Below are 25,165 nucleotides of genomic sequence, written 5' to 3'. Positions count from 1 at the left end.
GCAGGCCCCGCCCCGTTGCTCCTTCCTCGGCCACGGATTGGCTCTGCGCTGCCTGACACGACCCCCCCCCCCCCAGGGCTGTAGCGAGAAGTGACTGGCTGCGGGGCCCACGTCCCCCGTCTCCGAGAATCGCGCGTGGCGTCGCCTAGCGACCGCCGCTCCCCAAGACTCTGATTCAATCACGTGCCCCCGCCCTGAGGCTCCTGAACGCAGCCGCTGATTGGCTGGCGCGGTCTCTCTCGCGAAAGAGTCCGCCACGCTCTCAGAGCCACACATTTGATTGGTTTATGTCCTGTGAAGGCTTGCCCCAGCTTCTGGACCGGAGATTAAAAAGCACTCAGAGCGGCCTCCGCTGTGTTTATTGACACAGTACTAGATTCATTGATACAGTACTAGAAAGAGGTTCACTGGAGGGTCGGGGCCTCAGCAGGGAATCCCGGGGCTGGAAAAGCACGGGGTCTTCCCCAGTTCACTCATTTTCCAAATGATGTTGACGAAGCTCAAAAAGGATCTGGGAGCAGGTCTGGGGCTGGAAGTGGGACGTCACCCCAAGCCAGGCTGGAGAGGTCAAAGAGTTCTGTCGGCCGAGCTCAGCGCCACAGCACGCTGTGCCAGGAAGACTTTATTCTGCGCCTCCTGAGGGAAAGGTAGAAGCGGAGGTGAGACACATCTCTCCCCTGTGTTCCTTTTCATACTCTCCAGGACCCCTTCCCAGGGGCCAGGCCTGGCTCACCGTCTGTATCTGGCGTTTGAGTTCAGAGATGAGGCGTCCATATGAGTTAGCCAGGGCCACTGTATACGCCATGAGGATGCTAGCGGAGATAAAGTGGAAGCCACTCCGCAAACGTTCTCAGAATATCTTCCACGTAGGGCTTTTTAGAAAGCAGGGGTCTGGACCTCCTCCTTCAGACTCAAGGAGTCGAAGCATCCCAGACCCCTCCTTCCCGCAGACCCAAGAGTTTGGGCCCCAACCCCCTTCTCTCTCGGAAGCAGGCAGCGGGACCCCAGGTCAGACATTCAGAATCAGACCCAGGAGTCTAGCGCCCTCACCTGGAGATCAGCAGAAGGGGCACAGCAAAAGCCTGGGTACCCAGGAAGAAGAGAAAACTCTGGGCCGTCTGAGGCAGTTTGCAGATGGACTCGGGGATCGCCACCCAGATGGACGACTGACCCCGGAATGGACCACACAGCTTGGAAGGTGGGATCCTGGAATCAGAGACAGGCAGAGGTCAAGGATGGCCCAAAGTCAGAACCCTGGACAGGAGGGTGGAGGGTGGGGGAGAGGGGCCGGTACCTCCCACACTTACAGGAAGATGCTGTAAAGCACAGGAACGGCGGAGATGGCCAGACCCAGGAGAAGGACCAAGGGGAAAAAGAAATTCACAGTGGAGGCTCGAAAGGTGCGGGAGGCCGGGGAGCAGGTGGAGAAGAGGGTGGTCTGGCAGGAGGGGTGAAGGGAATATGAGACACAGGAATCTGAGCCCCAGACTCTCCTCCACCATCCAGGAGCCCTAATCCCTGGCCCCCTCTCCTCAGTCAGGAGCCAGGAACCCCAGTTCTTTTCCACCATCAGACACTAGAGTCCGGGTCCGTCCCCCACTTCCCTCAGACCTAACAATTGGGATGCCCTGGACCCTTCCTCTCACATCCAGGGGTCTGTCCTCCAGACCCGTCCACTATCAGGATCTCGTAGTCCGGGACCCCGGCATCCTTCCCCACCAGGATTCGGGAGTCACATCCTTAAGTACTCTCTTCTCCCAGAATCCAGAAACCCAAGCCCCAGTACCTCCCCGCCTCAGACCCAAGGCTGCTCCCCACCGCTCACCTTCTTCAAGTAGAAAAGCAACAGGAACTTCACCGTGTTGAGCAAAGGCAGTAAAGGGCAGAAAAAACTCCCCACCCAGACCACCGTCTGTGCGTAGATGAGCCCCAGCACTTCGTCAGGCACCTGGAACTCCTGGGTCCTCGCGAAACGGCCCAGCGCCCCGGGACAGAGGCCGCAGAGCAGCCTGAGGGGCAGGGTGAGACTGGCCCAATCAGAGGCGGGCCGGCCACGGGTTTCCCCGCCTTAACCGTCCCACCCACCAATCGGAAGGGAGCCCATCTGGATTGCAGGGGTGTGCGCCTAGGGGGCGGGGCTTGAGTGGAGTGAGTAATCGTGGCTGTAGGGGGCGTGGTCTGCGGGCCTAGGGCAGGGGCGGGGCCACAGCAAGGGGAGGGATTCGTACTTCCGAGGAAACTGGATGAGCAGGATGACTGCCAGGCCGGTTAGCAGATCAAATACTAAGAGTTTGTACATCTCCTGTCCCAGGCGGGTCTCCCAGCACTGAGGGAGGAAGAACAGGTCAGAAAGACCTCAGGACCCTGTAGACCCAAACAGCTGAGTCTCCAAACTGCAAAAGTATGAGATTCTATCAATACTTTATCTGGGGGGGGGGGGGGGGGGGCGGGGTCTTTCTTTTTAAAAATCCATACCCCTGTCCTCATGGGGAAGGTATTCTAGCACCGCAAGCTCCTCTTTCCTCCCAAACCAAGAGTCTGGAACCCACCGGGCTCTTCCTTTCCTTCAAGGACCCCAGGAGTCCCCGCATCCTCACCGGAAGTTCTTGGTAATTATAGCCACAGGTTTTGCACTTATTATCCTCTGCATCGCCCCCGCAAGTGATCTTACTCCAGAGAGAGACGAGCAGGACCAGCAGAGAGACCAGGCGGAGAAACACTGTCCTGGCAAGTGGAAAAGAGAAAAAGGGCATCAACACTGATGGAGCGCCCACCACGTGCCCGGATTCTCCTGTGTGGAGCGTGCTCACAGTTCTCCCCACTTCACAGATGAAGAAAACTGGGGCTCAGTGACAAGAGGAGTCGGGATCTGAATCCAGATCCCACCGGATCCCATATCTTGACGATGTCAGTCTCTTATTTGGTAGAACCAATGTCCCTTGGCCAGACCCAGCCCACGCCAGGAGTCCAGAACCTGAGAAGGATAAAAACGATCTGGCGACTCCTGGTGTAGCCCTCCAGGGGGGCAATGAGCTTGAACACAGGGGGCAGCACGAAGTTGGCCACGGAGATGAAGATGGACGGAAGGTAATCCACCACGAGCTTCAGTACTGGCGTCCGCTGGATAAGAGGCTTGTCCTAGGAGGGAGGGTGGACCAAGAGAAGAGGTTCTGTGGTCCTGCAGGGGCCATGCTTACCATTAGCCTCCCCCAGCCTCTTCTTCCCTCAGCACCCTGAAAGTCCACGGTCCAATCATAACCACCACCACCACAAACACACGGACCCCAATCCTTCCTCTCTGAGACTCCAAGAATCAGGCTTCAGTCTCCTCCACCCTTGGAAAGGTAGGTCCCAGGGCCTTTCCTCCCCCAGGGCCCCACACCTGCAGCTCCACAGTGGTCTCGGTAGCCCAGTAGACGCCGTAGAAGGCTGCCCCCAGGAGCGCCAGCACCACCAGGTTGAGCAGCAGGCGCACCGACCACAGCCTGGCTTGTTGGCCCAGGGTCCGCACCGCAGCCTTGCGCCGCACTCGCGCTTCCTCCAGCTCCACCTAAGGCCGGAAGAGACGTCCACTTGTGTTCCACTGGCCCAGGTCCAGCCTGGGGTCCACGCTCAACGGAAACTGATGTTGCATCGGCTCCCTAAGAACCTCTATAGTCCTGACCAGCCCATCCAAGACCCTCCGGATTGACAATTTAAAACTGACTCCGCCCTTCCAAGGCCCCGCCCAACACATCAAGCTCCTCCTAGGGCCCGCCCAGCACTTCTGCCTGGCCTTTGGAGTTTCGGTTCCACTCTACCAAGCCTTTTCTGGCCACGCCCTGCTCCTAACTGTGAACTGAGCTCGCTTTTTCCTGTACCCCTGACGTCAGGCATACCTGTAGTGGCCTTCAGCCCTTTTCCTTCAAGGCCCGCCTCCTAAGAAGAAAGCTCCGCCCAGCATCTCTCTGGAGGCCCCGTCCCTGGCCCAGGCCCCGCCCATTCTCTCAACCCCGCCCCCTCGGGTGCCCCGTGCTCACAGGACCCCACCGCTAAGCGCACCTGCAGCTCGTATAGGATCAGGCGCTGGCGGAGTCTCACGTGGACCTCCCCGCTGAGTCCAAAGTTCCAGGCGGAGAACACGCGGTGGCTGTAGCGGGTCAGGGCCTCTGATTCAGCCAACAACGTCTGCTTCAGCCCAGACACCGAGCTAAGAGAGGGGAGAACCGGGAGATGGAGTGTAGGCAAGACATCCGTGAGCAGGGGGACACCCCTCCCATCGTAGGGGGCAAATAGGGAAAATGAACGCTGAGACACAGGGCACTTGGAGAAATGCTGCCTGATGGAGACACATCCAGACATTGATGCCAAAGACTAACGAGGTTCAGAAACAGACCTGGAGGACCGACCCCGGAAAGGAGGGACAGACACCTAGGAGAGAAGGCCAGCTCTCCTGAGAAGGAACAGAGGCTCTGGAGAGAGATTCAGAGGGGAGACTGAGACCCCAAAGTGGCAGAGATTGCAAGAAGTGGGGACAAAGACTCAGTCAGAGAAAAGGAGATGGGGAAAGCTGGGTTCAGAGGAGAGGCTCAGAGGCAGGAGGGGGCAGGTAGAGAGACTGGAGAGAGGGGGACAAAGACCTAGGGAGGGGCTGGAAAGCCTGAGAAAAGGACTAAAACAGCCAACTAAAGGGACAAAAAGACTCCACGTCCACCGTCACCCCCGGTGCCAGCCCCCATCACCCCCGTGTGCACCCACCTGCCCTCCTTGCTTCCACCTGTGCCCTCTCGCCCGGCCCCCGCTCGCGAGCCACTCGAACCTTCCTTTTACGAGGATCCGTGGCATTCCCGCTCAGAACCTACTCCACAGCCTCTGCCTACCCTGTCTGAAGTGCCTGAGTCTTGTCTGTTCACCTGGCTGCCTCCCTGCCACCTTTCCAGCCCAGAGGTCACCTCCTCAGAGAGCCCTTTACAGGCCACTCCACGTAAAGACGGTCCCCACGCGTTATTTTGTATCAAAGAGGGCCGGCAAACCATGGCCCTGAGACCAAGTCTTGTTTTTTGTCAATAAAGTTTTACTGGCGCACAGCCACGCCCACTCGTTCGCCCGCTGCCACAGCCGCTTTTGCCCAGCAGACTGTAGTTGAGACGGAGACCACGTGACCTGCAGAGATGCAACTGTCTCCCACCTGGCCTTCCCTTTTTTACCAGCAAAACAAAAAATTTGCTGATCCCTGGTCTGTCAAATCCTCTCATTTGTTTTTTGTGTAGTACCAGCTCCCAAACCGCAAATGCTGATTGGCTTGTTTATCTAAGTCAGTCTCGAAATTTATCTCCCCTACTGGACTATAAGCTGTACCGCCTCTGGTGTCCCTGGACCCCAGCACAGTGCCTGGCATTCAGGGAACACACTCTCTCTCTCTCTACACACACACACACACACACACACACATATATTTTAAGTCGTGTTTCTTTCTTGACCCTAGTCCCTTCCTTTGGGAGTCTTGCAGGCTTGCCTGAGTGCTGGTGAGTCTCAGATTTTTAACTTCAGTGCAGACTCCTCCTCCACCACCCCCGGTGCCAGCCCCCATCAACCCCCAAGTGCACCCACCTGCCCTCCTTGCTTCCACCTGTGGCCTTTCGCCCAGCCCCCACACATGCAAATGCCTACTCAATATTCCCTCATAATCTACTGATCCAAAACTGCACCCTGGATATTCCCTGCCCAAAGCCTGCTCTTTCTACAGCCCTCCCCATCTCAGTGCCATTCTTTTCTTGTTTGTTTTGGAGCCATTCGTTATTATTTTGTTTAATTTTTGGCTGTACCCTGCGGCATACAGGACCTTAGTTCCCTGACGAGGGGTTGAACCTGCACCCCCTGCAGTGGAAGGCAGAGTCTTAACCACTGGACGGCCAGGGAAGTCCCAACACCTAGAGTCGTTCTTAACTTCTATCATTCACCACATCCCTCTTCCAATTATTAGGGACTCTCGTGGGCTTTAGTCTCAACATATATAGAGTCTTCCTTTATATAAAGAACAAAATGGGCCAAAAGCAAGCTATAGTGTTAATACAGGCGATGGTGGTCGGGGGCGGGGCAGTGGATCATCACCCTCTAACATGCCATACAGTCCACCCACTCGTTATGGTCTATTGCTTGTTACTTGTCTCTCCGGTTAAAATGTCAGCTCCACCTGGACCAACCAGACTGTTGGTGTTTTTTTTTTTGCTCTATTTTGCCACATGCCTAGAACAATGCTTGACACATAGTATCTGCTCAGTTAATATCTATCCCTGAGTGAATGAATCACCCCTGTTTATTTCCTATTCAGCCACTCTCCCCTCCAGAAAAGATGCAATTAATTTCCTTGTTTGTTTAATATCTTTCCCTCCCGACTAGACTAAGTCACAGGAGGGAGACATCTGTCTTCATCCTCGGCCTGGAGCCAGTCATGAAGGATTTTAAAATCCGATTGCAATTCAAGGAGAGAGAAAGGGACCCCGCAGCGGAGAGAGGCTCAGGCCTATGGAGGAGGGCGCTCCCCCCACCGCTCCTCCCCGCCACGGGCCAGGGGCTCTGGGTGCAGGGGCGTCACTGACCGGTGAAGGATGAGCAGCAGGTAGAGGAGGCCAATGGCAAAGGCAGCGCACAGGTAGGTGATGGCCAGGCGTGGGCGGGGCGGGTAGAACCCGTAGAAGAGAGGAGACCATTCTAGAAAACCCTGCGGAAGGAAAGGCAGGACAAGGGGGTTCAGGGAGCGGGCCACCAGGGTCGGGGGTCCCTGAGGATCCCGGGACCCAGGCACGCACCTCTCCAGAGAGCAGGTTGAAAAGCTCAGTGGCGAAGGTGACCAGGCCGTGGGAGCCGGGGTTGTAGGAGCCGCAGGGCGAGGAGGCGCTCGGGGCAGGGGGACCCGGGGGAGTCCCCTCCAACCAGGTGGGCAGCAGAACCATGCAGGCCGTCATCACCGAGGCCAGCACGTTGAGAAGCAGCAGGAAACGCAGCAGCGAGAAGTAGGACTCGGTGCCGGCGCCAAACTGTCCTGCAGGGGGCAGCAGAGAGGCCGCGGGCTCGGCTCCCAGTGCGGTCCTGGCCCGCCGGCCTCGGACCCCACACCTCCTCCCCAGACCCCGGGTCCCAGCCCCACACCTCCTCCCCAGACCCGGGGGCCCCGGCCCGCCTCCCTCAGACCCAGGGGTCCAGACCCCACACCTCCTCCCCAGACCCGGGGGTCCCGGCCCGCCTCCCTCGGACTCGGAGGTCCAGACCCCACACCTCCTCCCCAGACCCGGGGGCCCAGCCCCACACCTCCTCCCCAGACCCGGGGGTCCCGGCCCGCCTCCCTCGGACCCGGGGGTCCAGACCCCACACCTCCTCCCCAGACCCGGGGGTCCCGGCCCGCCTCCCTCGGACCCGGGGGTCCAGACCCCACACCTCCTCCCCAGACCCGGGGGTCTCGGGCCACCTCCCTCGGACCCGGGGGCCCAGCCCCACACTTCCTCCCCAGACCCGGGGGCCCAGCACCACACCTCCTCCCCAGAGCCGGGGGTCCTGGCCCGCCTCCCTCAGACCCAGGGGTCCAGACCCCACACCTCCTCCCCAGACCCAGGGGCCCAGACCCCACATCTCCTCCCCAGACCCGGGGGTCCCGGCCCCACACCTCCTCCCCAGACCCGGGGGCCCAGCCCCACCTCCCTCAGACCCAGGGGTCCAGACCCCACACCTCCTCCCCAGACCCGGGGGCCTAGCCTCACCTCCCTCGGACCCAGGTTTCCAGACCCCAGACCCTCCTCCCTCGGACCCGGAGGTCCAGGCCCCCAGCCCCTCCTCTCTCAGGCCAGGAGTCCAGTTCTGCCCCAAGTCGCCAGCCCAAACCCCATCCCCCGTACCCCCAATCCTCTTCAGCGTCCACGCCCAGGGCTGCAGGGAACGCAGGCCTTCCCGCACCTTCTCCTTGGACCTCCGAATCAGCCGAGTCCATTGGGCCCCTGTGGCCCCTGCGCCCTGGGCCACTCGGTCCCTGGCAAGCCTCTCTCTGGGGGGGGGAAACAGAGTCAGAGACAGAACCGTAGCGACCCGGCCGCCCCGAATGGAGACCACTGACAGGTGGAGGCAACCCAGCCGCCGGGCGTCCCTAACTGGGCGTGTTCCGTAGCAATAAAAAGGAACACGCCTACGCTAAGCATAAGACGGGAAACAGACTGCAGGGGTCGATTGAGAGAGACCCAGAGCAAGCACAAAATGTTCAGGGATGCACACAGAGATGGCGAAGCTGTGAAGAGAAGCAAGGAAGCGATCCTCTGCAGAAGTCTGGGGAGGAGATGGGGGTGCCCCAGGTGGAAGTTACCTGGATCCTCGCTTTGGGAAAGCTCTGTAAGCCTCTGCATGATGTCTCATGCACTTTTCTGTCGGCAAATATCATCATAAAGATAAAAAAAAAGGTAGGTGTGATACTGTGACGTATAATAAGAAACATATTTCATAGTGTATGATATCCCACGTGGAACCTAAAAGAACTGAACTGAGAGTTCCCTGGTGGTGCAGTGGTTAGGACTCTGTGCTCTCACTGCTGAGGGCGGAGGTTCAATCCCCGGTCGGGGAACTAAAAATCCCACAAGCTGCACGGAACAGTCAGAAAATGAAATGAAGTGAAATAAAAAAACTGAACTCACAAGACAGTAGGATGGTGGTAACCAGGGGGTAGAGTAGGTAAATGCTGATGTTGGTCAAGGAGTACAAACTTCCAGTTAAAAGATGAATGAATTCTGGGACTCTAAAGTAGAGCTCGGTGATCACAGCTCACAGTGCGGCACTGTATACTTGAAGGTTGCCCACAGAGTAAGTGTTCTCACCACAGAAAAACAAACAGCAATTATGTGACATGGTGGAGATGTTAGCTAGCACGACTGTGGTGATCATTTTGCAACAAATAAGTGCATGTGTGACACTGTACACCTTACACTTATCAGATGCTATCTGTCAACTGTATCGAATAAAGCAGGGGGCGGGAGGACTTCCCTGGAGGTCCAGTGGTTAAGAGAAGATAAAATAAAAAGAACTATATTATTTGGTCTTCCTCTTGTTAGCACAGGGCTCCTAAAGCCTAGAATTTCCTAAGTGGTGAGAGTGATAACCGTGTCTTTTTTATGTGAATGAGGTTGTATCTCCAGGTAGATAGCTGCGTTGTTGGACACCCAGCTGGAGTCAGAGCATTGCCTGGCATGAGGGAACCTCCCCACACCTCGGGACTAGTGTCCAGATTATATAAGGAGCAAGGGTCAGTGTCAAGGGTCACCTGAGGAGCGCCCAGGGCCCTGTTCTCGGAAGGGCCTCCAGCTTACTTTTACTGCGGAGCCATATGCGTAGTAACTGTTGAACAAGAGACCCAGCTTTCACTGCGTCCTGCAAATTATGTAGCAGGACAGGGGAAACAAAGACATGACAGTGGCGGGAGGCAGAGGCCGACATAAAGCTCAGAGGGAAAGAAAAAAAGTGAACGACAGATTTCAAACAGAGGCAGTCAGGCTTGGAGGGAGGAACAGCAGAAGACACGGAAGCTGGGAGAGAGAGAGCACCAGGACTCCTGCAGACGGGACTCCTTGGAGCCTGAGAAGCGCCAACACTGACGGGAGGCAAGGAAACCCAGAGGGGCGGCTGGGAGAGGGGCAGGGACAGACGGGCGGCCAGAGACGGGGGCGGAGCGGCCAGCCGGCGGCGAGGAGGCCGGGCCTGGCGGGGGCCTCACCTGTGTGCCCGCCTGGCCGCCATGGGCCACGGGAGTTCCCGGGAGGCGCCGGGCTCCGGCTGCTCCTGATGTGCGGCGTCTGCGGAGGCCTGCATGCTCCCCCATGCCTCCTCGCCCTCCGCCTCCTCAGCCCCCCAGGGCAGCACCCCAGGGCCTCGGTACCGAAGGGTGGCAGCGCTGGGCAGCTCATTCAGCACAGAGGACAGCGACGGGCCTGCGCAGGGACGGGGCGCTGGATGGGCCCGGGATCCAGGCACCCGCCCCCCCCCCCCCCCGCCCCGGGGGTCCGGGCCCGGAAGTGCAGATCCCCGCCCCTCCTCCGTCAGACTGGAGGGGGGGGCGTGGTCCAGGCCTCCAGCCCCTCCCCCCTCAGACCCGGGGTCCAGGCCCCCCGCTACCCCCTCAGACCCGGGGGTCCAGGCCTCCAGCCCCTCCCCCCTCAGACCCGGGGGTCCATGCCCCCTCAGACCTGGGGGTCCAGGCCCCCCGCCTACCCCTCAGACCCGGGGGTCCATGCCCCCTCAGACCCGGAGGTCCAGGCCCCCTCAGACCCGGGGGTCCAGGCCCCCCGCCTACCCCTCAGACCCGGGGGTCCAGGCCCCCCGCCTACCCCTCAGACCCGGGGTCCAGGCCCCCCGCTACCCCCTCAGACCCGGGGGTCCATGCCCCCTGAGACCCGGAGGTCCAGGCCCCCTCAGACCCGGGGGTCCAGGCCCCCCGCCTACCCCTCAGACCCGGGGGTCCAGGCCCCCCGCCTCTCCTCTCTCCTCAGACCCGGGGGTCCAGGCCCCCAGCCCCTCCTGCCCCCCCAGACCCGGGAGTTTGGACCTCCAGCCCCAGACACCGCCCCTCCCCGCCCGCCGCCCACCAAGCACCCAAGAGTGGCCGCTCCCACCTCAGGCTGAGGGCTGGGCTCCGGACTTCCTTCCCCTCTTATTCGGTTTGTGACTCTGGCCCCTGCCAGCCCTCAGACACCCCCGCCGCTGGCGCTTTCCGCCTCCCAGGCTCAGGGTCTGCGCACTCCTCCCGGGAGCTCGAAGTCCCGGCCCCTGGGTCCCCTCTGCCCGGGGTCCCCGTTCTCCGCCTCCCCCAGGCCGTCTCCCCGCCAGGCGGACCGGACCCGACCTTCTCCAGGCCCCCGACCTGTTCTGGCCGCCCGGGGTGCCGGCCGCCCCTCCACGGAGCCCCAGGCCTCCGGGCCCCACTGCGGGCGCTCCTCCATGGCCCGGCCGCCGATCCGTTTCCGTGTCCAGGGCCCCCGAGCCGGGACCGCCCCGGGCGAGGGCGGGGCCTGAGGCGGGCGCGCACCTGGCCGCCGGGTGGCCGGAGGCAGTGCCTGCTCCTTCCCGCAAACGTCAGGGCCGCTGCTGCTGGAGCCGCCTGGGAGCTGAGGTCCACAGAGCCCCGGGCGGTGACACCTCGCGGCGGAATGCTGGAGGGATGCGGTCCCCCCACCCTGGCTGACCGTCCACAGACATCCCACAGAGTCTCCGTGTGACACTTTATTGGGAGAGATTTACACATTCTGAGCCTGTCTCAGGCCCGAGGATGACAGGAAGCTACAGGAGCGCGGGGACCCTTGGCTGGCTCAGATGGAACCCACGAAGGCCAGGACGTCTGCACCGCGGCTTCTCCCTTCCAACAGGGTCACCCTCCAAGCGGGTCTACCGAGAGGACATGGAGCGAAAGCGGCCAGAAAGCGCCCACTTCCCCCCACCCAACTCCCGGACCCGCCCTGAGGCTCCGACCCCCACACCGAGCAGCCAAAGCAAGGCCATCCGCCCAAGAAGCCCTGTGGCCCACCAGCCCCAGTGCAGCGCGAGACACAGCTCTCTGAACAGCAGGCCCAGGCAGGGACAACGGAGATTCTCTCTGGGCACTTAGCTTGATTTTTACGGGAGGGAAAACTGATCATCGGGCCGAGGGTGGTGGCAGCCAGGGAGGCAGGCGCCCCCCGCCTTGGTCGGTCGGGCAGGGCGCAGAGCCAGGAATCCTCTCCAGGTCCCGGGCCAAATTCCGGCCTCTTCTTGGGAAGGGCGGTGGCCTGGTTCACGGGATTCCCAGGCCAAAGCGAGGGGGCCGATCGACCGGCAGAGGGTGTGTGGCGAGGGCTCACTCCTCCCGGAGCTTTCCCGAGGCCGGGCTGGGGGCCGGGGCCCCCGACTTCCGCCGCCCGGGGCCGCCCCGGCCCAGCGCCAGCCCCAGCCCCAGGGCCGCCAGGGCCAGGACGTGGATGCAGAAGTAGACCGAGGCCCAGTAGCGGAGCGTGTCGCGCAGCGAGAGCAGCACGAAGCCCATGCACATGTAGTCGTAGGCCCGCATCTTCAGGAACCAGTGCGCCCAGTCCCAGGCCTTCTGGCCCCCGGGGCCCAGCCGCCAGCGCAGGGCCGACTCCAGCTGGCGCTCGGCTGCCAGGCACAGCGGGATGGTGAGGAAGCTCAGGTAGTAACCAGGGTGCAGGCCGTGCCAGTAGGCGCTCAGCAGCATGGTCCACGCACTCCTGCGGGGGGGGCGCCAATCAGGGCTTGGGCTGCAGACCCCGGCCTCCCCGCGCAGGCACGGGGCCAGGCCCCTCCCCCCTTAGACCCCAGGATCCAGGGCCCCCCGGCCCCTTCCCCCTCAGACCCGGCCCCTCCCCCCTCAGACCCGGGGGTCCAGGCCCCACACCTCCTCTCCTATCAGACCCGCGGATCCAGGCCCCCATCCTCTCCTCCCTCAGACCCAGGAGTCTCTACTGTCTTCTCAGCAACCCCCTCCCAACACTCTCCCCTCAGGACCTAGGAATCAAATCCCTGCCATTTCCTAAGGATTTGAGGTCTAGGAGTATAATTCCTGATCCACGAAGACTCAGACATCTCAAGCCATGGTCCCTTCTTACTGATCCCAAAACGCTAGCCCTTGAAGACCCACAGATTCAGGCTCCGACCCCCACTTCCACCGGGGGCCCACAAATCACAGCAGGCTCTGCCAGGGTTGTGTCTGAGTTCCTGCCCACAGGCACCAAGGTTTGCCTCTGGCACGTCAGGGTGCTTAAAGTACAAATATGACCCTGATGCTGGGAATGACTGAAGGCAGGAGGAGAAGGGGTGGCAGAGGACGGATGCCATCACCGACTCGACGGATATGGGTTTGAGCAAACTTCAAGAGATAGTGAAGGACAGAGAAGCCTGGTGTGCCACAGTCCATGGGATGACAAAGAATCGGACACGACTTAGCAAAAAACCCAACGATGAGCATGACACTGAGCGCTGTGTGGGGGTAGCTGGGGGAGGGTGCAATGTCCATAAAAAGGCTAAATCTCCCTGTTGTTGACAGGGGAGATGTTTTCCTCCTTCTCTTTCCTTAGGCCATTTCCTTGAAAAAAAAAAAATCTACTGTTTGAGCATCTTTCCTTTGTCGTCTGGATGCAGATATCAATCTCTGAAAAGGTGAAGGAGGCCTCTAGAAATTGTTACTGTCCAGGAGTGTTTTCCTTGAGGGCCTGGGAGCTGTCTCCTGGGAGCAGAGATGTGGTGGGAGATAGAGCCTGTCTCCCTGCAGCTGTGGGGCTTTATCCCACCGGTGACAGAGACAGGAGGTTTGTTGATGAGGACCCTTAACTAGCACAGTTGGCAAACCGATTGCCAGGTGAGCTTCAGAGGGACCTGAGAGCAGGCACGTGCTGTGTGTCTCTTGAGAACATGCTATGTAAAGGGCTGTACGCAGCAGTGGATAGTAAGAAAAAGAGAGGTTTCTAGACAACCAGTAAGGACCAGGGGCTTCCCTTGTAGCTCAGATGCTAAAGAATCTGCCTGCAGTGTGAGAGACCTGGGTTCGCTCCCTGGGTCGGGAAGATGCCCCGGAGAAGGGAATGGCGACCCACTCCAGTATTCTTGCCTAGAAAATTCCATGGCCAGACCATGGGGTTGCAAAGAGTCAGACACAACTGGGCGACGAACACTTTCCCTTTCAATAAGGACCTAGTGTATTGCACGGGGAACTCTACTGAATACTTTGTAAGGACCTGTATGGGAAAAGAAGCAGAAAAAGAATGGATACATGTGCACGTACCTAACTGACTCACTCTGCTGTACACCTGAAGCGAACACAACTCTACTCCAACTTAAAAATAAAAGGGATGAACTTTTTTTAAAAAAAAGGGTGAGATTTCTTTCCATCTTGGAAATTCTCAGCAGAAGGTTACTTGTGCTGTGCCTTGAAATCTGGTTTAATGCTCACTCAGGACCCAAACTGTTTCCTTTCTCTTACCTCTGGCAGAGAGACATGCTCTGGGCTGCCAGAAGTGACAGGAACTTACAGGAGGATGCACATGAGCGTGAGCCCAGCATCTCCAACTCTGCGTGTGCACAGCCCAGATCTTGGCCCCTCCCTCAGCTACTCGTCTCTCCCTGTTTCGCGGCCCCCGCCCTCCCCTATGCAGTGAACAGTCTCCAGAGAATCTTCTAGCCTCTCTTGAACCCACTCCAATCCAGGTTTCACTTCACCTTGCAAGGAGGAGGGGGAATTCCTCCCACCATGCCCCCCACTCAAGGTCACACTTGCCCTCGCCCCCTGGAGCTCCTGGCAGGGGCAGACACACTCTCCCTCCAGCCCCTCCTCCTTGACACCCTTGCTTGTGTGAAGGGAACTAACCGAACGCTTTGCTGATCGTCCTCCTATCTCACTGGCTGTGTCTGCACTCGCCTCTCCTCCCAGCCCCCGTCTACACCGGGGTTCCGCAATGTTGGAGCTACAGACGTCTGGGGCTGGGCTGTCCTGTGCCTGCGTTTAGGCCTCCGCCTACTAGACTCTAATATGATATAGTATCTCCAGACGCCAACTGCCCACCACCCCCCCACACCCCCACTGAGAGAGTCCTGGGCCTTCCCTGGTGATTCTGATGGTAAAGAATTCACCTGCAGTGCAGGAGACCCGGGTTCACTTCCTGGCTTGGGAAGATGCCCTGGAGAAGGGAATGGCAACCCACTCCAGTAGTCTTGCCGGGAGAATCCCAAGGACAGAGCCGCCTGGCGGGCTTCAGTCCCTGAGGTCACAAAGAGTCAGACACCACTGAGCGACTCAGACATTGAAAATCACTGGTCTCAATGTAGGTCCACTCTGTGCTTTGACCCGAGACTCAGCCCCAGAGCTTTAAGCACCATCCACAGCGGCCAATGCTCACGGGTCCACTTCTTACACCAACCTTTCCCTAATAAGCCAGAATCGCATAACTCAGTGCCTATCCAATAACCCTGGCTAGAAATCTAACCGTCACCTCAAAGTCATTGAGACTAAACCCAAGTCTGGCTTCCTCGGCCTGCCCGCTTCTGAAACTTCCTCCTGCGCAGAGTTCCTCTCCTTCATCACCCGGGCCCACTGCCTGGGCACCCCGCTGCGTTTCCTCTCGGGGCCCCCATGCAGGTGGGGGCCGAGCCCTGACCTCACCTCTCCAGCGCATCCACTTCTGACCACTGGTCCCTGCTCTGGACAGCATCAGTGCCCACCGGGCCAGTCCCTGCTCATCTCCTGGCCCCCTCCCCACCTTTATTCCATGCCCCATACAAGGTCAGAGCGCATCTTTAAATCCAAACTAGACAGCACATCCAGGGAGGCGTGGCTCCAGAGGTGCCGTGATTAAACGCTTCACCATGAGGACGTGTTACGGTGCATCCTGACCTCACCTGGCAGCGAGGGGAAGAGGAGGGATGCTCGGCAGGTGGCCTGACCTCTCTGAGCCTAGATCTCTTCATCTTCAAGATTTCCTACTTCCTAGATTTGTCAAGATCTAAATTTGTCAGTTTATCTTATCTTTACAGAAAGTCTCCACTCAGGAATTACCAGGTGAGTGAAGGACAATGAAAGCTGCTCAGGGCTCACATTAAGTGCATTTAACACTTTATCTCACTTATTCCTCAGGTCAACCTGTGACACAGGTTAACAGCATTACCCCCGCTGAAGAGTTGGGGACACTGGGTCGTGGGGAGGGACAAACTGGGAGTTCTGGGTTAACATATGTACACTATATAAAATAGATAACCAACCAGGACTTAATGTATTGGCTACTGTATAGGGAATTCTACTCAGTACTCTGTAATAACTTATAAGAGAAAATAATCTGAAAGAGAAAAAAAAAAAAAGGATAGGGAACTCCCTGGTAGTCCAGTGGTTAGGACTCTGCCCTTTCACTGCTGGGGTGGGCTCAGATCCTGCAGGTTGCAAAGCACAGTGGGAAAAAGCAAGAAAAAAAAAAAAAGAAAAAAAATATATAAATCACTTTGCTGTACATCTGAAACGAATACAACATTTTAAATCAACTATACTTCAATTAAAAAAAACTAGAAAAAGAAAAGCATGTAGGGTAATTTTTTGAGAGAGGAAAAAAGAGTTGACGGAACAGAGGTCAACCAACTGCTTAACGTTTCTTAGGTACTGGCAGGGTCACGATTCCAGGAAGTCTAGCCATCGAGTCCATAGGACTCGGTGCACTGCGTCTATGCCACGCGGCCGGCTTTACAGAAGTAGAAACGGAGGCCCGAGGAAAGAGGAACGAGCTTACCTCGGTAACGCAATCCGAGCCGCAGCCAGAGGCTCAAGAAACTACAGCTCCCATGACCCTCAAGGGCGGAGGCCCGCTTGGGGGAGCCGCAGGGCGCCGCGGGGCGGCTGGGAGATGTAGTTACACGCCGTCCTCCGCGACAGGCGGGCTCACCTGAGCACGTAGGAGCGGGCGGGCGCGCTCTTGTATATGTACTGCGCCAGCCACCACTGCACCGTCATGTTCCAGTACCGCATGCCCTCCCGCACTCTCACGCAGAAGTCTGTGTTGTAGCAGTCGATGTTGCGGATGGCCTCATAGTCGTACTCCAGGGAAGCTGCCGTCTCCGGACTGGGGGGGTGGAGGACGAGGGTGGGGGACAGACATGCAGCTCAGCCAGGCCCCCTCCCGACGCCGGCTCCTGTCCCAGCCCCGGACGCTAAGGAGGGGAGTCTGGCCAGGCAACAGCTCCCTGGCTGTGGCATTTGCTAGGGCAACAGGGGAGGGGAGCCCAGAGGGTGCATTTTTTGGGGGGGGATGTGCACAATTCCACAGCAATAGGATTCTCTTTCTCTCGGGAAGGGGGCCTGCAACAGCCAGGAAAAGTCTGCAAGGGTTACAGTTGCTAAGCTATGAGTCCTTAGCAACTGACCTGCCAGTGGTCTCAGATGTTGGGGTAAGGCCATCCCTTAGCACCCAAGCTCAGCATATCCAGAGAAGCCTCCAAGTGGTCCTTTCTAAATTCCTTAAACCCTTCCCTGGCTGGGCAAACAGCAGCCCTTAACAGCGAAGTGGTCCGTGGTTGCTAGGGAGATGTTCTAGGCCCGCCTGCCACCTAGACGGTCTCTGTTGCTAGGGAAAGGGCCTTTCTTAGCGACAAGCCTAGGATGTTTTAAAAAAGCGTCCTGAAAAGGCGTTTCCTGGCTATCAGTCCGTATGACTGTTCTAGAAAGATCAGCTCCAGTAATACAGCGGTTCCTGGGTCACCGGTGCCAATGCTCCCAGCAGAAGGGGATTATCACTGACCTGCCTGAACCACTGGCTGCTTCTGATAACAGAAGCGGGGCTTCCATTAAGAGCAGGGCCCAGAAGGTTTAGAAAAGCTTTCAGCTCCTGCCTGACGTCTTCTGGGGGATACCCTCTAGCAACTGGAGGCCTGCCTTTGGTTACTCTGGCAGAAGGAAGAAATGTTGCTTGGGGGGCGCCACTTCCCCCACAACGGAACGGCTGCTGTGACTACAAGGGGATGGCCCAACCCTAGTAAGGAGTCATTCAAAGTTTACATCAAGGGGCTGCTTTTCCAGCCCCAGCCTGAAGGCCAGAGGACGGCTGCAGGGAACCGAGGGAGGGCCCACTCCTGACTGCCAGGGTGCCACCTCCCCAGAAACACAGGAGCAACGTATCCTTAGCAACAAGGGAGTCCCTAGTTACTAGCCGTGTGATCTGCCTCATGATGAAGGAGCTAGGGGAGTAGCTTCACCAGCAATAAGCTTAACCTACAGTTACTGGGGCTTCTGGCGGTTACTAAGAATGGTGTCCCCCTGGCCAGAGGCCAGCATGGTGGAGAATGCCATTTCTGGGACTTCCCAGGCGGGTAAGGATCCGCCTACCAACGCAGGGGGCTGACTCGGGTTCCATCGCTGGTCTGGGAAGACCCCAGACGCCCTGGAGCAGCTGAGGCTGTGGGCAACAGCTCCTGAGCCTGCGCTCCCCAACGAGAGAAGCCACCGGAAGGAGAAGCTTGCCCCCCCCAGACGAAGAGTAGCCCCGCCTCGCCCCAACCAGAGAAAGCCTGTGCTCAGCAGCCAAAAATAAATAAAGAGAATGTCATTTAAAACAGAGACTGTTATGTGGTGACATCTCACAGGGAGGGCCTGCTTGCTCCCAGCAAAGAAGGGGGCAGTTTAGGGGATGCCGTTTCCATAGCAACACAGGCAGGAAGGGGTAGTTCTGTTGCTAGGGAATGGTTTCCCTAGCAACAAGGGGCTGCTCCTCACTGCCCAGGGATGGCATCCTGAGCAACCAACCACAACCGGGTTACCGGGGTGACACTTCCATGGGAACAGAGGGGCAGCAGGGGGTTGCTAGAATACTTCCTTTTCCTAGCAACAGAGAGCAATTCCTACCCCAGGGGGTGACAAGCACACAACAGGGGGCGCTCATAGGTTTCAGGAGTTTTCCTAGGACAGGGGAGGGCGGGCTGCGGTGGCCAAGAGTGACACTGCTGACAACAGGTGGGAGACCAGCCCCCCTCCTCCCCGCTCTCCTCCCTGCTAGGGGCAGGGCCAGCCCGCGGTGATGGGGCCGGCCGGGTCTTGGGACACCTCCCTCCCGCCGCCTGACCTGCTGGGGGGTGGGCATTGGAGGGTGGGGCCGCCCCCGGCCCGGGCTTTGGCGGCCACGGGGTAGGCCCCGAAGCCGGCGGCAATGCAGCCGCACTCGGCGGCAATCCAGGCCACGTAGAAGCGCATGCGGAAGGCGAAGAAGACGGGAACCATGTAGAAGAGGCGGGCGGGCAGCGGGCGGGCGTAGAAGGCGTCCTCGCGCACGGCCTCCAGCGGGAAGAGGTGTGACGAGAGCAGGAAGAGCAGGCCGAAGAGCGGGGCCGGCCAGGCGCGGCGCAACAGGGGCCGCAGGCTGGGCACGGCCCCCGGGAAGGGCTGCTCCAGCCAGTCCAGGTAGGTGCGGTAGCGGAAGAACGGGCCTGTGGCGGGAGGGCGGGCCGCGGTCAGACGGGTGCGCGCGGGCGCCGGCCCCAGGGCGGGGGAGATGGGCCAGGAACCGGGGAACCAGGGGGAGCAGGGAGAGAGGGGAACGGCGAGCAAGGGAAGGCGGACAAGGGGGGGGACAGGGGGCTTGGCGGGAAGGAGGGACAGACAGAGACACTTAGGGGGTCTGAGAACCAGGGGGTCCCGGCACACTTGATGGAGACAGGCCGCACTTGGAGGGAGGCGGGCAGGGGGGCCCGGGGGTCAGGAACGGGGAGCGCAGCAGCGCGTCCCTTGAGGAAGGCAGGGGCCTGAGAAGAAATCAGAGGGTTGCGGGGGCAAGGCCCCGGGCGGGATCGGACCAGGGCTTTGGGTTTGGCTTTATATATATATATATATATATATATATATATATATATATATATTTTTTTTTTTTTTTTTGGATAACGTGTGGTTTATCCACTCAATGGAATACCACACAGCCATGAAAACAAACCAGGTACAAGTCCGTGCAGCCAACGTCTCGCATCCCATTGAGCAAATAAGGCAGCACAGAGGAACACATACTGTATCTGATTCCATTCCCATAGAGCCCCAAAACAGACCTATGCTCTTAGAAGTCCAGAGAGTGGCTACCCTTGGGAGACAGCAACTAGAAGGGGGCAGGAGAGACTAGTGGTGTGTTGGAAAGATTATTTGATGGGGTGCTGACCGTATGCATGTTTCCCATTGGTGTAAAACCACCCACTTGTTTGCATACGTTGTGCACGCATGCGTGCGCGCTCAGTCACATCTAACTCTCTGCCAACCCATGGACTGTAGCCCGCCGGGCTCCTCTGTCCGTGGGATTTCCCAGGCAAGAATTCTGGAGTGGGTAGCCATTTCCTTCTCCAAAGACTCTGGTTTGTTTTCCTCAGTGCTAGGGTAACCACTGTAGGCTCCCCGACCAGGGAAGGGCTAGATTATTATTTTGCTTTTTCAGGAGACCCCTCAGCCACTGAGCAGGGAGGGGCTGCAGAGGGACAGTGACGGAAAAGAGGGGACTGCTGATAAAATGATGGCTTGGCCTGGGGAGGGAGCAGAGGGCTTTAACAGAAATGTGGAAAGTCTCACATGTCACAGAGGACCACACGCTGTATGATTCCATTTATAGAAGTTCAGGGTAGGCAAACACACAGAGGAAGTCGGTGCTTTCAGGGAATGGAGGCAGCTGGAGGTTTGGGAGACGATGGTAAAGGCTGCAGGGGTTCTTTTTGAGGTGATGAAATTGCCTGGGAGTCAGGCTGCACAACTCTGTAGAGAGACTCACCCAGCAAACTGGAGGTGGTTGTGAGTGGGTGAATATGGTAATTATAGCTCAACACAGTTGTTACAGAAGTCAAAACCTTCTACGAGGTCAACGGTGATGAAAAATACGTCCTGAAACTAAAAGTTGGATCATACGCTGTGAATCCTTGTGGCCTGGGCGGCAGACACATTAGGGTGACATCGACCTTTCTCCTTAATCTCCCGTGTGCTCCCAATAAGCTACAAAGAGTCACTGAGGCAGAGAACAATCTGTGTCTACTCTGGAGGGGCCCTGGGGCCAGCGGGAGAGGGAGACAGGGACTGGGGCTCAGAGGCTCACCCTCAGAGCAGCAGAGGCTGGAATGGGGGGTGGGGTGGGGCAGGAACACAGAACAGACGGCAGAGTCTGGGCAGAGGCAGGCCCGGGGTGGGCACGCTCACCTGTCATGATTCCCACGTAGCAGTAGCTGTAGCTGAGGGTCTCCATCAGAGAGGGCACGTCCGGCAGCAACCCCAAGGGGGGCTCCTTGCTGAAGCCCAAGGCCATTTCCTTCCTCTGGGCCAAGTGCAGGTCCTGAACTTCACTGGCCAGACTCACCAGCTGGGAGGAAGGGGCGTGCGGGAGGACAGCTCAGACCCCGGCCTCCTCACACCCACTTCCCGTTCACGACCGCCCTGGGCGGCCAAGGGCCAGGCGGTCCTGTGGGGCTGGGTGCCGAGGCGCTGCTCCTTGGGCAGCTCTGAGCATCTGACCACGACTAAGGGCTCCCTCCTGGGCCCCTTGGTCTTTTTCTCTCTAAGTTCCATCTTTCCGTGTTCCCCTGCCGTTCACGGCTTTAGGTACCACCCATGCTGTACCCCGGTGGGACTTCTCCAAGCCCCAAGCTTGTCCATCAGGCTGCCTCTAGGGAATTCCCCGGTGGTCCAGAGGTTAGGACTTGGTGCTTTCCCTACCGGGGCCCGGGTTTGATGATGCTTGGTTGGCAAACTGAGATCCCACAAGCCGTGCGGCATGGCCAAAATAAATTAAAAAAAAAAGAAAAAGCAGCTGCCTCTTCTCATTAATACACGGATGGATGACTTCCGGGCACCTCGAACTTAACACATCCCAAGTGGAAAACAGTTTTGGTCATTTCCCGAAGTGGGTGTTCATCTGGTCTCTCCCCTCATCAAATGCCAGTCCTTGGGATTCTCCAGGCCAGAATACTGGAGTGGGTAGCCTTTCCCTTCCCCAGGGGATCTTCCCAACCCAGGGATTGAACCCAGGTCTCCTGCATTGCAGGCGGATTCTTTACCAGCAGGGAAGCCCCATCAAATGCCATCAGCATCCAAATGAGCTGCTTAGACTGGAAACCTTCCTCGCTCCCCAGGTCTCATCCCTGAGGTCTCTGGGCCTGTCCCTTTCACTTGGCCTCCACCACTGGGCTGAGTGTGTTTACCCTAGGCCCCCAGCCTGCTCTCTACCCTTCTGCACACACACCCCAGGCTGGCCCGACACCCACAGGTCTGTGTCTTCCAGCTTCAGCCGGGGTTCAGTTGCCAGATGGCGGAAGCAGGCAGGAGTGAACCTTGGGTTTGTATTCCTGTATTTTTAATCCCTTTATTGATAAGACCGCCTGGGGCCTGGCCGTGACCCTTGACCAACCTCCTCTAATCTACCCAAGTCCTTTTCCTTCTGGGCTCCCCTCCTCTCGTCCCCTTGGGCCCAGGACCCTTCCTCATCCCACCCTGGTCGAGGTAAACATCAACAAAAACGCACTCCAGGTTCTCCTACGTGCCAGGCCTCCTGGTGGGGCCCTGATAAGCTGCCCCAGGCCTGCCTCAAGCCTTCAGTTTGTCAGTTGTACTTAGATAAAGGAGTCCCACGTCAGCTCCCCTTACCCTTCCTGCTGCAGTTCTCTCAGCATCTGGAGCAAGTATTTTTAAACCTGTAAACCTGGTCACAGGTTTTCAGAAAAACCTCTTGCAATGGCTCTTGGGCCCTCACAGGAAGAAGTCCAAACTCCGCACTGGGGCCAGCCAGGCCCTGCACGGCTTGGCCCGCGCTGCGGTCTCCCTTTGAGGGACAGTCCATGTGGCTAGCACACAGCTGGCGGCATGCGGGCGGCCCCCTTCCAAGCCCGCTGCTCCCTGTGTCCTGAGAGGCTCTGGTTTCCTCCAACTCCTAACCCACTCCTGCCCACTCTTCAGCTCCCGCCCGGGAACACGGGATGCTGGGCAAGCCCTGCCTGCCACTGCCGCCCGACCCTTCCATTCCCTGAAAGGTAGCACACAGGAGCAATGAGCGACCTTTCCTTCTGCGGCAGGGCCTGCAGACCTGTTTTCTCCCATCTTCCCAGGTTGTGGGAAGCCAGACGGGGTGTCCTGCTTTTGTGCCCTCAGCTCAGTGCTCTCTGCCCAGAGCTGGGTTTTGTTTTTTTTCTCTTTTGCAACGTGGCTTGCTACAAAGATGCACTTTAGCCCAGCCACCCACTGACACCCGCAGTTATATAGCTTTGGGTCCTTTTTTTACCCCGGGGAAGAGCTGAGAGGTGAAGTCCTGCCTTCGGCAGAGTGAGTGGGAGAGACCGACCCGCCTCCTCTGCCTCCCCAGGGAGGAGAAGGTAAAGCTGGGCCGGTTCACGGGCACCCAGGGAGGGCCGGGGGTGTGGGGGGAGCCTGACCTTCAGTGTCAGCAGCAGTTGGACGGCGTTGGTGAAGGGCGTGGGAGTGGGCAGGCCCAGCAGGCTGAGCGCGCGGAAGAAAAGCAGGTAGGAGAAGGTCCAGGCGAGGGCCAGGGCGTGGCAGGAGCTGCGACAAGACAGGAGGCCGGTCGCGCTGGGAGCGGGAGGTCTTGCCTCTGTCGCCCCTGGATCCCAGCTGCAGATCCCACCCCCCACCGCCCACCTTCAGAGACACGGGAGGTGGGTGTACGGGATGAACACGACCGAAAGAGCTGCACAAAAACGCACAGCAACAGAGAACAAGGAGGAGATGAAGAGAGGGGCCGCAGGGTGAAGACCCTTCATGCCTCCATTTGTTTCTGGGAGGGAGGGGGAGAGGCGCGGGAGAGAGAGAGAGAATCCCGGGGCCAGCAGCCCAGTAATGCCCTCCTCTCTCCTGAATCCATGACACGGAGGTCAAGGGCCAGGACAGACACACAGGGACAAGACCCAAAAAAGGCAGGAAAGGAGGAGAAACAGACCAAACACGTGACACAGAGAATCTCGAGGCACACAAGAGACATCCAGAGGCTGACGCGGAAACAGAGAAAGACCCCAAGAGGAAAGAGGTTGCATCCTCCACCCGCTCCGTGCTCCCCCTCCTCCTCCCACCAAATCCTCACCAGGGCTGGGCCTGAATGAGCGCCCAGGTCCCAAGGATGGTGACCAGGGAGTGCAAAGTGTGGGGGCCACAGGTGAACAAGGTGAGCCCCAGGCCCACGGCTGCCGCCCCCCATCTCTTCAGCCCAGGTCCTGCGGGGAGAAGGCACAGCATAAGCGTAGAACTTTCCAGGGGGTCCCCCGTTCTGCCTGCCCCCCCTTACTTTCCGTTGAGGAGGGAACCTGACTCACCAGCTTTCTTAAAGAGGAAGCCGATGGGGATGGAGATAAGAAGAACCACTAGATATGTCCATTCTTCGGGCGACATGTTCTAGGGGAGGGGCAAACGTTCACAGTGAGAACCCAGGAGTCCGGCCGCCAGCCCCTCCTCCTTAGAGGATTTAGGGATCTGCCCCCGTCTAAATCCCCAGTTGTCAAAGATCCAGGAATCCTACCCTCAGCTCCTCTCCTCTGAGAACACAGGAATCCTGACCTCCAGGCCCTTCCTCCTTTGAGGATAGAGGAAGTCACCCCCAGGACCTCTCTTGAGAACCCAGGCCCCCAGATCTCTTCTCCTTTGAGAACCCAGGAATCCAAACCTGCCGACCCCTCCTCCGTAGACAATCAAGCAACACCCAGCCCCTCTCTTCTTATCCCCGAGCTCCCCCCTGCCTCCGAAAACACTGCTCTCTAAACCCCTGCCGTTCTTCGAGGGGGCCTCAGAGGAGTCCAGGTCTTCAGCCTCCACCCCTCTCCGAGCTCGGGTTCCTTCTCCTGTCTGAAGCCAGAGAGCCGGCCCGCTCCCCAGTCCCAGCCCGAGTCCCGGGGCGCGCACCAAGCACGGCTCATATCCGTTTTGGGCAAAGCCACAGGCGGTTACGCCACCCGGGAGCTCGACCATGCCACCCCGGAGCTCGGCCGCGCTCCCGGCGCCGCCCCCGCACCCCATCCGTCCGCCGATCCGCAGCGACCCCACACTGTCCAGACCCCTCCCGGTTTCCTGGGCGCCTCCACACCCCGGCCCACCTGGACCCGCGGTTCTGCGCCGCCCGCAGGGCAGGAGGCGGCCGAGCAGTCCTGGCCCGCTGGGTACCGTGGGTCCGGCCACGCCTACCCCGCCCAGCACGCCCCAGCACCCCCAGCCTCTTTCGGGGGGTCTGCAGAGTTGCGCGGCCCGGGGTCGTGCGCACAGCGCCCAGCGGTGTCCGGGCTGCGCGGGGAAGGAGGGCGAACGAGGCGCAGAGAGCACGACCCGGCGGCGGGACCCGGACTCGGATCTACCAGGCTGCGAGCACGCAAAGGGCGGGGCTTCGGCTCGGAAAGGGGTGGGGCCAGAAGCTTCGGGCTCCGAGGGCGCCGCGGGACCCGGGAAAGAGGCGGGGCCTGGAGCTGAGCTTTCAGAGGGAGGCGGGGCCTCCGCTCCAGGTTCCTTCGGCCAGAATCCGGGGGTGGTTTGGAGGCGGGGCCACAGGCTTCGGATTTTTTCGGAGGTGGTCGAGTAAGTTCGGTTGTGGGCGGGGCCAAGAGCTTCGGCCGGACGTGGGCGGGGCCACAGCCTCGGCTCCCTTCGGAGGTAGTCGGGTAGAAGCGACCTTGGGTTGCTCATAGGCGGAGTCTCAGGTTTAGGACG

General features: G+C 59.0%; 2 protein-coding genes across 2 annotated transcripts; both read right to left on the bottom strand.

Annotated features, from left to right (window-relative positions):
• Positions 1–370: 370 nt before the first annotated feature.
• On the bottom strand, positions 371–10,955 carry TMC4 (transmembrane channel like 4). Its single transcript, XM_068992247.1, has 15 exons — positions 10,868–10,955; positions 9,725–9,938; positions 7,869–8,014; positions 6,789–7,021; positions 6,579–6,700; positions 4,042–4,189; positions 3,383–3,550; positions 2,975–3,138; positions 2,598–2,724; positions 2,229–2,326; positions 1,826–2,009; positions 1,308–1,438; positions 1,051–1,206; positions 734–812; positions 371–636 (listed from the first exon to the last, which is right to left on the bottom strand). The coding sequence occupies exons 1-15, from the start codon at positions 10,944–10,946 to the stop codon at positions 568–570; spliced, it is 2,118 nt and encodes a 705-aa protein (XP_068848348.1). The 5' UTR covers positions 10,947–10,955; the 3' UTR covers positions 371–567.
• Positions 10,956–11,495: 540 nt separating this feature from the next.
• On the bottom strand, positions 11,496–24,791 carry MBOAT7 (membrane bound O-acyltransferase domain containing 7). Its single transcript, XM_068992266.1, has 8 exons — positions 24,562–24,791; positions 23,788–23,866; positions 23,559–23,688; positions 22,897–23,023; positions 20,675–20,834; positions 18,582–18,942; positions 16,413–16,589; positions 11,496–12,224 (listed from the first exon to the last, which is right to left on the bottom strand). The coding sequence occupies exons 2-8, from the start codon at positions 23,861–23,863 to the stop codon at positions 11,837–11,839; spliced, it is 1,419 nt and encodes a 472-aa protein (XP_068848367.1). The 5' UTR covers positions 23,864–23,866; positions 24,562–24,791; the 3' UTR covers positions 11,496–11,836.
• Between the last annotated feature and the right edge of the window lie 374 nt (positions 24,792–25,165).

The sequence above is a fragment of the Capricornis sumatraensis genome, chromosome 20 (assembly GCF_032405125.1).
Source record: "Capricornis sumatraensis isolate serow.1 chromosome 20, serow.2, whole genome shotgun sequence".
NCBI lineage: Eukaryota > Metazoa > Chordata > Mammalia > Artiodactyla > Bovidae > Capricornis > Capricornis sumatraensis.
The sequence above is the reverse complement of the archived record's forward strand: the minus strand, read 5'-3'. Positions and strand labels throughout refer to the sequence as shown.

Coding starts and splice junctions, on each gene's coding strand:
- MBOAT7 (XM_068992266.1), bottom strand. CDS start 23,863: ATGTCGCCCGAAGAATGGACATATCTAGTGGTTCTTCTTATCTCCATC. Junction 23,024..23,558: donor CTCATTCAGGCCCAGCCCTG/GTGAGGATTTGG, acceptor GTCTTGTCGCAG/CTCCTGCCACGCCCTGGCCC. Junction 12,225..16,412: donor GCCCGCTCCTACGTGCTCAG/GTGAGCCCGCCT, acceptor CCCCCCCCGCAG/GAGTGCGTGGACCATGCTGC.
- TMC4 (XM_068992247.1), bottom strand. CDS start 10,946: ATGGAGGAGCGCCCGCAGTGGGGCCCGGAGGCCTGGGGCTCCGTGGAG. Junction 7,022..7,868: donor GACGCTGAAGAGGATTGGGG/GTACGGGGGATG, acceptor TGCCCCCTGCAG/GACAGTTTGGCGCCGGCACC. Junction 637..733: donor TCAAACGCCAGATACAGACG/GTGAGCCAGGCC, acceptor CCTTTCCCTCAG/GAGGCGCAGAATAAAGTCTT.